The sequence below is a fragment of the Vicugna pacos genome, chromosome 35, assembly GCF_048564905.1.
Source record: "Vicugna pacos chromosome 35, VicPac4, whole genome shotgun sequence".
NCBI lineage: Eukaryota > Metazoa > Chordata > Mammalia > Artiodactyla > Camelidae > Vicugna > Vicugna pacos.
Genome location: NC_133021.1, coordinates 35163769 through 35175976, shown reverse-complemented (window position 1 = coordinate 35175976; position 12208 = coordinate 35163769). Strand labels below are relative to the sequence as shown.

General features: G+C 55.3%; 1 protein-coding gene across 9 annotated transcripts in view; it reads right to left on the bottom strand.

Moving 5' to 3' along the window:
• Positions 1-2060: 2060 nt before the first annotated feature.
• The window catches only part of ADARB2 (adenosine deaminase RNA specific B2 (inactive)), a 420003-nt gene continuing 409855 nt past the window's right edge, over positions 2061-12208 (bottom strand). For 7 of the 9 annotated variants that reach the window (XM_072955161.1, XM_072955160.1, XM_072955158.1 and 4 more), the window contains 3 exons: positions 7837-8015; positions 6606-6737; positions 2061-2462 (listed from right to left, as the gene is read on the bottom strand). In XM_072955161.1, coding sequence (XP_072811262.1) covers positions 2379-2462; positions 6606-6737; positions 7837-8015 — 395 coding nt within the window. In that variant the 3' untranslated portion in view covers positions 2061-2378. Of the gene's footprint in view, positions 2463-3454; positions 6738-7836; positions 8016-12208 lie in introns of those variants that run through there. The other 2 variants (XM_072955166.1, XM_072955163.1) reach the window with 2 other exon arrangements.

Genomic DNA, 12208 nt, shown 5'->3' with positions numbered 1-12208 from the left:
GATTTTCTGAGCCAAACAAAAACTATGGGGATTTGTACATTTATCTTGTATCCTGAGGGTTTTCTAAATTCACCTATTCTGATAGCTTTTGTAACGGATTCTGTGAGATCTACCTGAGCGTTCACGTCACTTAACGCTTTTTTCTCCTTCTTGCCTTATTGCTCTGGCTACGGCCTCTAGTACGATGCTTAGTGGAAGTGGTAACAGAGGACCCGTCTTCCTTCTGATGAGGAGACAGCATTCATGTTTCTCCTTCATTGTGGTGTTGCTGTGGTTTCCAAGAATGCTCTTTTCCAGGCGGAGCTTCCCATCCTCCCTGGCTGCTGGAGTTTTTATCAGGGATGATGTAGGAATGTTTTCAAGTGCTTGTTTTTTGGTGTTTGAGATAATACAATCTTACATATTGAGATGTTGTAATTTTTCTCCTGTTGTTTAACGTAATGATTTACATGAACGGATTTGTAATTGTTAAGCCAGCCTTGCCTTTTGGGATAAACCACATGTCGTAATGTACTGTTCCTTTCTGTACTACTGGGTTAGATGTGCTGTTAAGGATTTTGGTGTCTTGTTTGTAAGATTTCTTGTCGGTCTGGTGTCAGTGTCAGTGTCGGTGTAATGCAGACCTCATGGGCCGATTTTGCACTCCTTTCTCAATTTCTTGGAAGGATTTGTGGAGAACTGCTGTTGTTTCTCCCTCAAATGTCTGGTAGAATTCACCAGTGCAGCCACGAGGGTCTGGAGTTTCCGTTGTGGGAAGGCTTTTAACTGTAAGTTAAATTTATTAAGTAGACGTGAGCGTATCACCGGTTATCAGCTTCTGCCTGAGAAAGCTTTGGTGGTTCATGTTTCTCGAGAATGTTTCCTTCATCTGAGCTGAGTTTATCTGCATAAAGCTGTGGGGATGGTTCTCCTGTTAACATTTAACGTCTGTGGAATCTGTAGTGACCATATCGACCCTCCCTCCAAACTGCTGTTGCTGTATTTGTTACAGTTTTACCCTCATGTCCACCCCAGGAACCGTGGCGCCAGCTTAGCTCTCGCTGGCCCTTGGTGCTCGTGGGCGAGTGGGTGATGAACAAGTGGGTCTCCATGTGACCAGGTGCCCCGCACCCCATCGCCTGGCCTCGTGCGCCGACGTGCTCTCCTGGGAGCGTCCACCCCGGGACCCTGGGAGCCCCAGGCTCTCCTCCCGTCCACCCCAAGCCCAGGTGCCACAGCTCCCAGCTCAGCTCTGTCCCCCCTGCTGTGTTCGCCACCCTTTCCCCATCCTCAGTAAGTTTCTCTAAATCTTGGAGAACGATCGTTAATGTGTGAAAGCCGCAGCCAGCGTTTTCAGCTTCTGCCTGGTCGGCAGCCTCTCTGAAATGGTTTACGTGTTGGTGTGGGACACTGAGGCCTGCGATGTGTCCAGGCCGCACCCCTGACCACAGGCAGCTGTGAGATCCTGGCCTGGGAGGCGGGTGCCGCGGTGGCTCCTGGGCAGCGGCTGCGCCTTGGGGTGGGGGCCTCAGGTCAGCCTCCTCCCCAGCCCGACCTGAGCAGGAGGGAGGCTTCAGAACGTCCCGCCACCTCCACCTCTGCCTGCTCCTGAGATCTCACACCCTCACTGTGGTTAATGGGAAAGAAGTGTGGCCTGAAGCAGTTTATGGAGGAGGAGTGTGTGTGAGGATTGCAGTCTGACGGGCGAGGCGAGTGCTTTACACCTGCGATCGTCACAGAGACCTCAGCACACCAGCCACTGCCCTACAGGCGACTGTGGGCAGCAGCAGAGTGAGGACTTGGCAGTGAGAAGACGGGGCGGAGTCTCCATAGTGAGACTCCGAGTCCGGGCTCGCAGGCGTCTCCGCTCCCAGCCCCCGAGACATTCTGCGTGGCTCCCGGACAGCAGACCCGCAAGGGTGACACCAGGCTGGTGCCCGTCCCTCCACAGAAGCCGTGCACAGCCAGCAGCAGCGAGGGCTTCGGGGTGGACCTGGCCGTTTCGCTGGAGACGCAGACCCTGCCCGGACTCTGAGCCCCTGGACTCTGCTTGATGAAAACGGCCCAGCACCCCAGGGAGGCACAGTCTACTGGGTGTTTTTATTCACTTAACAGAAACATTCACTTATCAGATCTCACTGAAGTGCAGTTTACAGAACTTAGAGGCAAATTAACATGTAAATTCAAAATTTAAGGTTTTGGATTTTTTTTCTTTACAAATATTACAGATGTACATCCATTGGTGCAGTATTGCCGTCCACTCATGCTTTTCACGTACATACCTTCACTTAGGAATTACTGTTAAGTTCATTTTGCTTAAAAAATGCTGCAAGTTAACTGGGCCCTGGGAAGGTCATTTCCCTTTTGTTCCTGACGCATGTGCTGTAGAGTGACGGAAGTTAGTGCCTGTGTGAAAAGAGGCCCTGCGATCTAGATCGTCTGTCTTTATCCTGAGAGGATGTTCCGTGCCTCCAGCTCTGACTCTGGAATGACAAGGTAGGAAGTGGGTACTGCCTGCACGTCCCTGCAGGAGCGATATTGTTTGGTCTAAATTTCTAGGTATGTGGCATCGGTGTCCCTTTTGGTGGAGGTCGGACAGGGCAGGCCCCAGGGGTCTGAAGGGTCGCTGGCAGGTCCCCCGGACAAGAAGTCAGGGGCCCCCTCGTGCTGAAAAAGCCGTGACCACGGCTCAGCCAAGTGGAGCTCGGCCGAGACCCGCCCGAGGTTCACGTGCCCGAGGCTGGGCCCTCAGTTGCACCAGGGATCAGGAGTTCAGGACGAGGAGGGGAGGGAGGGGAGGGAGGAACAGGGGAGAGAAGTTGGAAGAGGCAGGCAGAGCGGCAGGAGGCCCCGGGGGTGGCGCCCGTCCCCCGCCTCCCCAGAGCTGGGGGGGGGTGCTGTTGGTTCCCTGCGGCGGTCTCTCAGGTGGCCTGCCTCTGCCCGTGCTCCCTCCTTCCCGCCCCTCACCCCCACCCTTTACTGGATCTGAATCAGAATTCTTGGGGCAAGTGTGCCGAGCGCTCCCGGAACCTGCGGTGCTGCAGCCGGGAGGGGCTCAGGACCACGGACAGCGGCCGGTGCCCCAGCAGGCCCCTCCCACAGCCATCGTGTGTCTGCGGGGGCATCCGCCACCAGCAGGACCTGGGAGGGTGGTCACCCAGCCAGGTGCTGCCCCTCCTGAGCCACAGGGCCTCGTGTTTCACTGCACCTTCCAGGACCCAGAACTGGGACAGCCCTTAAAACATGCAGGACTGGGGGTTGGCTGGGTAGCAGGCTCTGCTGAGTGTACACGAGGCTTTTGCCAGGAAAGGTCATAGCCTCAAAGGTGGTTCGGAGAAAGGAAGATTTTCCTAGCTTCCTTTTGGTCTTATTAGAAAGTGACATTTATTGTATTGGGCCAATTAGAAGATTCCATTAGAATGGCTTCTTAAAAAATGGGTATAGAAGTTTCTCTAAATTAAAAATGCCTACTTAATTTAAGTTTCAAAGATCTTTTTAATTTTTTTAAACAAGATACTATAGACACATCTTGAAATTTTTAATCTAAAAATAGGATTTCATCAAAATACTCTTAACTGTTCTATCCTGGGCATTGACATACCATGTATTTACTGTTTATGGCTCTCCAGTCTTGATAAACACTATACCCCCCCCCCCAGAAAAAGCATTTACCTTTATTGGTAAGAACAGATTTCAGTGAAAAAGAAATTATGTGGGAAAAATATGAGCTGTGTTTGCTTGAAAAGAAACTCAAGCTGGCGTTTCTGACCAACAGCAGACGTCACAGCATCGGTTGTGGCGAGATGGGGGTGTACAGATGGGGAACCGCAAAAGCAGAACCCAGAGAGACCCTAAACACAGGAGGTCGCTGTCATTCGTCGTTGGGACCATGGGCTGGTCCTGACCCTCTGCGGCCAGTCCTGCACGGAGGCTCACACGGCCCCCGCTTTTTGGCTGAGAACCAGGTGGGGAACCTCGCGCTGCTCCCCCCCATGCTTGCTTGGGAGGCGGACAGAGGTGCTGTGGATTTTATTTTGACTTTCCTGGGAGGAAGCTGAAAGCAGAGGATGCTGGGCCCGCGAGCAGTGCAGCACAGAGGTGCAGGGTGGTCATTTTGAGGCAGATTCAGTGGACGGGGTGGGGGCAGCCCCCCTTTTGTTGGTTCCATCCTGTCTTCAGGGCAACTCAAGTGTGTTCTCCTTACAGAGGCCTCGGGTGGTGAGGTGCGTGTGCTCCTCTGCACTCTCACTGATCTTTCTAATTAAAAGATTCCGTCAGACCCCCTGAAGCAGTCTGGGGCTCCCGTGGGACTTTGGAGCAGAGCAGATGGGCCTCATCCCTGGGCGGACCTGACTGGAGCCCGGTGTTCCAGCCCCGGGACCTGCCTCCTCTCAGCCTCTGCTCATCCCAGCCCTCCTCCCGCCTTTGCCCTTCTGTGCCTGGAGCTCGAGGTCCTGTCCTCCCCCGCTCTCTCTCCGTCTTCCCCTCACTCGGACCCCCGCATCCGTGGCAGAGCGCCGGGCCCTAGGAACTTCCTGCTGCACTAGAAACCCTCCCTTTGCGTCCCTGCCAACTGGACACACCGACCCCTAAGCCAGTGCTTCAGACGAGAGAGAGCAGCCAGCCTCGTGCCGGGCCCTGTGGAGTGTTCCCTGTGGGTGGGTGGGCGCCTTCCGCCCCTTGAGCCCACCTGTTCCTGGCATCCCCCCCCCGGGGCAGGAGCATGTGGACACAAAGTGGGGCACGCGTCTCCGGGCAGCAGCTCAGAGCGCTGGTGAGCCGAGGTTCCGGGCACAGGTTTCAGCCAGGGCTTGCCTGTGCCTCCAGCGCCAGTAGCTCCAGACACCGGTGTCCAGAGCGTCAGTCACAGCCACCCCTCACGGTCGTCGGTTCTCTGAGCTTCATCCTGGTGATGCGTCGGACTGTCAGAGACTAACAGAAACTGGCCTTTTGACCCTAGCTTTTGTACTGAATTAAGCTCCTATTTTATTTTTAAAATTTTATGAAAGATTCATGTCATCTATTTTCAAAAACATTTTTCTATCTCTTGAAACTTTTATCCTGAAGAAACTGTCTACTTCAGACCTGTTTTCTCTTCTAAAAGCAGTGGACTGGTGAGTCTGACCTTGTGCTGAGTCTCGGGGCAAGTTTCTGTTTCCTTACTGGTCAATCTACTTGGGCTCTGGCAACAAGTGCCTACAACTCACTCTGTCTGGCATTTGCCCCTTTGTTACGAGAGCTGTAACGTGTCCTTGAGTGTGTATGCGTGGTGACATGCTGGCGTCCCCTGGGTCAGGTGAGGGGCCTGTGTCCCCAGAAGGATGTGCGCCCGGGGTGGCTGGCTGGACTCCAGGGTGGCGGCCTGACGCTGTGCTATTTAGCGCAATGGATCAGATACGGATCTTTTAATTGGAGGGACGAGAGGCAGGTTAACTGGAGCGTGGAACCAGAAGTGAGTTCTCAGCGATCAGGCACCTCAAAGCATGTGATGGACGGGATGTGACCGGGTGCTGCCCCGCTGCGTGGACAGGGCGTCTGCACCGGCCCCAGGGCTAGATCCCAGGCGGCCTGTGCCCGGCTGTGTGTTGGAGGACCTGAAGGTGGCAGCGCCCCGCTTCTGGCACTTCTGCGGCTGCTCTGAGTGAGCTTTCTTCGTCGTGCGGCAGGGAGCAGAGAACCCCTGGGACCAGGGAGCTGGGGGCTCCTTGGGCCTGAAGGGAAGGTTGTGTGTGTTTCTGTGCTTGTTCCCTAATAAAAGTTTGATCAGAAAGTCAGGACTCAGTCTAGGACTCTGCTTACTCGTGACCTGGTGGGGTCACAGGTCCGTAGGCTGTAGAGGACCCTGGAAGCTCTGACCTCGTCCACGGCTGGCTGGCCGTTACCTGCCAGAGGAGCAGCTGTGGGGACGGGATGGGCTCGTCCCCGCGACGTCTAGCAGTGGTGTCTTCACACGCTGGACCTTGGCCCGTGGGCGCTCTGGGAACGGTTCCTCTGCTCTGCAGGAAGGGTCTCGTTCCCTGGTTCTGCCTTGGGGGTCCTTTAATACTGTGCATCTCAGACCCTCTTGAAAGGACATGGAATACAACAGAGTGGCCATGAGCACAACAGCGCGCTCACTGGCTTCTCTGGGGGAGCCCATGGCTTCTCTCTTCACTTGTGGCTTATCCTGAATATCGTGTGCGCTTCTGCATGGTTGAGCGGGAACCCGGCACCAGAGGTGTGTGGGGGAGGGGGCGTCGGGGATGGTGCTGGATTCACTCTTCCCACAGGAGCGCTCCGCACCACCCTGCAGGTGGCCACTCAGACCCTGCAGCCCCGATGGAAACTCCCTTCGGCACCAGGAGGAGGCAGTCCCTGGTGCCTCGGACGGGCGTGGTGGCTGTCTTGGTCCCAGCACCCTGGGAGCAGCCGGCAGAGGAGCAGCATGTGCCTAACTCAGGGCTGGCTGCTCACCGAGCTGTGCACACGTGTGTGTTTCTGGGACACCAAAGGGAAATGAATGCACGAACGGACCAGCCCCGTCCCGACACGCCCCACACACCCACCCTCGCCTCGGCCAGAGCGGGCCCGGGTCCAGAGACTCAAAGAGTTAGTAGAAACTGGTCCTGCTCTGGTGGCTTCCTCACCCAGGTGCCCAGGCCCGCCTTCTGGAACGCCTTGAACAGCTGCTGCTTGACAGACTGGTAGGTGCAGGCCCCTCGCTTGGCCTCACAGTACATGGATGGTGTGTCCCCGTGGCTTGGGATCCGTGTGCTCAGCTGTGGGATAAAGGGAGAGGGAGGGGTGAGCCCCTGCTGGCAATGGGGCCCCCCAGACCAGCAGGACCCGCCGAGAGCGGGGCCCCCCGGACCAGCAGGACCCACTGGAACCGCGTTGGAACACGCTGAGCTGGCTCTGGCTCCTGGCCCCACCGGTAACTTCCTTCTCTCTTCCTTCAGACGGAAAAGCAGCGTCATAGTGACGCGTACCTGAAATTTGCTAAGACACACACTGATGGCAGCGCTGTGGTGGTGCCAGATGTCATTTCACAGTGTATCAAATTATCAAGTTGTGCACCTTAAATATATACGTTTGTGTGTCCTTTATGCTCAGGAAAGCTGAAACAAAAGGAAAGTATCTGTTCTCCCTAATTTGACCTATGATAAATAAAATCACATTTAAAACTCCCCTCCCTGCCACCAAAAAGAAGTAACTATAGAAGTTTCCAGGTTCTGCCCGGCAGTTCTGTGATTCCTCAGAAAACCTAGTTATCAGGGGACCGTGCTTCACAGGAGGTGTGACGATTAACACAAAGATAAGCACATAACCTGCTGCTCCTCCAAACTCGAGCTGCACGGTGGGGAGGAGGGGCTCAGGTAGAGCGGGGGTGGGGCCGGGGAGGCCTGGGAACAAAGGTGGGTCAGGGTCGGAAACAGGCAAACAGGCGGCTCTTGAGTTACCTGCCAGCCTGGCAGGGGACCAGGAGGTGCTGTGTGCTTGTCAGGGTCCTGAGCTGAGCAGGACGCGCTGGCTGGTCCATCTCACTCACTCACTGCTGGGTAACTGGGGTGAACCTAACTTCTCTCAGCATGCGTGTCTTTATACCTCAACTGGAATGATACTGACGCTGAAGTTTGTATGGACTTTTTGAGCAGGTGGCCCTGCCCCGGCCACAGCCCTTCACAGTGAGCTCCTTTTCCACCTGTTTCTGGGACCCGACTGCTGCTCGTCAGGGGCCCCCACTCAGAGGAACCGCACCTGAGGCCCAGGGAGTGAGCTGAGGGCACAGGGACCAGTTTTGCAGCAAGTGTCACCCCCGCTCAGACCCAGTGGCGTTATTCTGCCTTCTGCCCCCTGCCCCCCACGAGCCGCACCCACCTTCCCATGGAGGCGCGCCCACCGGGCGGACAGCCTGCGCTTGCAGAGCCGGGACGAGCGGCCACAGCTCCTCTTCCCCGTGGTGGCGTCCACCACCTCCACGTCCGCGGCGCCCACCACCCAGTTCACGCTGAAGTGCGGCGACTTCCCGGGCTGCCGGGCCTCGGCCTGACTCACTCCTGGGGAGGGAAGCGGCGAGGCCGTGAGGTGCGAACACTCTGTCCCAGGTGGGCTGTGCAGCCGAGGCTCACGTCCCAGGAACCTTCACCCAGAGAAGGATGCGAACGGACCAAGACCCTGGGTTGACGGGGCCCGTCCTCGTCACATTCAGGGAAGCGCTTTTGTGGTCTGAGCACACAGAACACAGGCATGTGCCCACCAGGGTCCCCCAAGAGAAGGTCCCTGAAGAAGTGGACCCTCATCCCTCAGTGCCGGCACTGCCTCCGTTCAGGGTCCAGGGTCTGCGTGGACGTGTGCGGGGTCCTCCACAGACCACCTCCCTCGGCCGGAGACCCTCCAATCTACCCCGAACCCAAGAGCGACCAACCCCGCCTAGTCTCCTGCCGGTGTGTCCACGAGGAGAGATCACGCTCGCATGCGGCGCTGCGGTGGTCCCGCTGCCAGGCGTGGTGGCCTAGAGGACCGTCCCCTCAGCCCAGAGCCTTAATGTGATCACACCTGCAGAGACCCCTTTCCAGGTAAGACGTCTGCAGGTTTTGGGGGAGCAGGACCCCCCCGGCACTGTGCTCCTGGTCTTGTACCGCCCCTGCCGCCACCGCTCAGAGCCACGAGGGAGCATCCACTTGCCTGGCAGATAGTTTTATCAGTGCTCACCAGCTGCTCAAAGATGCTTTACTCTGAGAAAATCCCCTTCTACCTTTTTTAACGGTGTGTGTGTAATAGACACGACAGCGTTTCTTTTAAGTATCTGTGGGCCCACTTTGTCTAAGGTGTGACTCACTCTCCCCACACGAGATGTGCACACGACATTCAGGGTGTCATTTTCACGGGAGCTGCGGCAGGGCAGGTCTTGCGTACAGGGCGGCCCCGCGTGTGGTTTTGTGGAATGAATGAAGCAGTTTCCAGATACACCTGGAATCGTGAAGTGGCAGGAACAGGAGGGCCGCCTGAGTTTCTGCACTGCCCCCACCCTGCGGGTCTCCTGGGCTTGCGTGCACTCGTCACACCCACAGGTGCAGACGGCACGTCACACAGGCCACGCCCCACACCCCCTCACTCTGCGCACACACTCCCGACGGACATGGGCCGGTAACACGGACGGGTGGATCGGGGTAGCTACTCCTGAGTCTGTGCTCACATCACTTTCATGAGCGTGGGCAGCGTCGTAACAGTGACTTCCTAGCTGTGGTCCTGTCTGAAAGCAGCACGTACAAGGGACGACACGCAGGGGGCAGCGGGGCCTGGACCGTGAGCTGGCTCAGTGTGCGGCACGTGTCGTTCTGCTGTCCCAGGAGCTGCAGGTGACACAGGGGAACGCTGTGCAGGGCCAGGTCGGGCTGAGCAGCAGCGTCTGAGCAGGGGCTGGGGCCTCCACTTCCGATGAGGGTTCCCCTGATGTCCGGAGACTTCCTTCCTGGAGTCAAGGGACGTGACCTGATCTGTGATCAGAAATGACTGAGGTCCGTGCTCCTCGTAGTTTAACGTGCACGTGCTCCCAGGATGCTCCAGGAGATGCGCGCATCCCTCCGTGGCAGGAAAGCCGAGTGCTCCCTCCTCCAGCCTGGTGGTGGTGTGGGTCTGGGCTCCTGGGAGGACTGTTGCTATTTCAGGAGATACAAGGCAAAGGGACTTGGGCAGAATGTGGCTGATTTTGCTTGAAATCACGTATGTCCACTGTCGTCACGTCTCACCTGTTGGGGGCGCATGGCCCCCCTGCTCTTGGCCCCGCAGTGTCTGTCTGGGGCGTTTTTATTATGCACAGAAACACAGTGTTTCGGGGGCCTCGTTTCTCTGGAATGCTGTCTCTCCTCCCCTGAAGGATACTTTCACTGGGTGCAGGGTTTTGGTTTGAGATTAACTTTCCACAGCATTTCAAAGACGTCATTTCCTGTTTTGTCCTCTGAGGTTTAGCTATCAGTCTGACCTCACGTCTCTGAAGTTGACTTGTCTTTTATTTACTGGCAGCTTTTATGATTTTCTTTTTATTCTTGTTTTTAGCGATTTTGCTGCTGAGGGAGGACTGGAACATTCTTCCTGAGGTGCAGCACGCTTCTCATGGTCCTGGGTCGGTGCATCCCCCGTCCTGGGGAGTCCTCAGTTCTCGTGTCCGTAGTACAGCTCCCACTCCGCTTTCCTCTCTTCCTCTGGGACTCTGTCCACACCCATGTTAGACTGTCTCGCTCCGCCTCTCACCTTCCCTTTGTATTTTCTCCTGTTTCCCTCTGCAGTGGTCAACTTTGTGTATCAACTTGGCTAGGCTGTGGTGCCCGCTGCTTGGTCAGACACCACCCACGTGCTGCCGTGAAGGTAGTTTTGATGGGCTGACACTTCGATCAGCAGACTTTGAGAAAAGCAAAGACCCTCCGCTGTGCGGTAGGCCTCGTCTAATCAGTTGACGACCCTAGGAGCCAAGATCGAGGTCCCTCGAGAGGAAGGAATTCTACCTCCAGGTGGCCTTTGGGTGTGGCTGCAGTAGCAGCGTGTGCCTGGAAGGCTGGCCTGGCCTGCAGATCTCAGACCTGACAGCCCCGCAGTGGTGTGAGCCAGTTCTCCGAGACAGGCCTCTCTTTGCTAGCAGGAAGCTGAGTCTGGCCTGTTGGTCCTGAGCTCTGGAGAACCTCGACTGAGACTCCCTGTCTCTGTCTCTGTGCTCGTTCTGGGTGTTCTCTTCAGAATAATGTCCCAACATGCTAATTCTCTCCTCGGCTGTGTTAGTTTGCCTCTAAGCCCAGCCTTTGTTACACAAAATGTTTTATTACCTTTATTTCTGAAATTCCCATCGGGCCCTTTTTCTGGCTCCCCCCCCTCCCAATTTTCCGTCTTGGGCTTTCAATCTCTTTTACCCTGTTGGGCACAGTTACATGAACGTCTGTGTCTGAGAACTGCAGCCTCTGGGGCCAGGGGCTGCCTTCACCGTCCGTGGTTCCTGCCGGGTCTGTCTCCACCGGCACCAGTTTTTTATTCTGTGCTGGTGCTTACTGTACGTGCACCTTTTCTGTAGGATTATTTTGACCTGACTTCTGGTAGGATCATCTTAATCTGAATTCAGGAATGAGATCATTACAAGCTGGGCTCACTGGGTCCCGATTCATCCTGACTGACTTCTCCGTGCACTGCAGTGGCCGCCCCACTGCTGCCTGAAACTGCCCTGAAAGCTCCTCCAAGGTCCACCTTCCACCTCTTCTCTTTCCACCCCTGCATCCTCAGGGTGTCCTCAGGTGTCACCCGGGCCCTCTGACTTACAGTTGCAGGCCACTTTCTAACCCCTTCACTTTAATTTTCTGTCAAGCATTTGTATTTTCTTCGCCTTCTCCCCACTAGAAGGCGTCTGCCTCGGGCGTGGGTTTTCAGTCGTTTGGCTCACTGCCCTAGTCCGAGTGCCGAACTGCGCCTGGAGCGTCTTAAGTGATCAGCATGTACCTGCTGAGTGATTAAAGGCATGCAGGGATTGTGGTCAGCGTCTTAATGTTTGGACAAAGTAAGTGTGTTGACAGCAGGAGTGTTTTCCTTCACAGGCAAAGCTCTCAGGAGGAACATCATCAGGTTTGGTGTTCAGTTCTGTGAAACTGTTCCTTACAGTCGTGGTAGAAATTAAGTGAAACTTAACTAATAAACGCAGTTTTTAAAAGAACTCCCCAGGATACTACAGTAAGATTTCCTGTAATTTTAAATTTACCCTAAGCTACGGGCCGCCTGATTTGCGCAGGGATGTGTGCGGTGGTGCACGGAAACGTGTCATTAGGTGTTTCTTTGTTAAGCCTGACTTTTTTGATCTGCATGCAGAGATATTACGGTTACTTTCAGATTATTCTAGCAAGATCTATAGGGATTTTGTTTTCTACCAGAAATTCCTACAAGGACACCGGACAATAAACTCCCGCCTCTCATGGCCTAGGACAGAGGCCTCCGCTCAGGCATTTTTTTGAAGCTCATGGTGCTTTGTCTGAAACATTTATGAAACGTTTATAGTTTATAATGCCGTGTGTGTAACATACAGACTACTGTCCACTGGCATAAAAGAAAATCTCTGCTGCCACCCGCACTGGGTTGTGTTGCAGGGCACCATTAATGATAATCAATTGCAGAAGTTTCTCCCGAGCTGGAGTCCTGACCACATCAGATTCTGCAGCTGAGCTGGACAACATTTTAGAAATTTAAACGCGCACAGAAACGTGGACGACGGTGGCCGCAG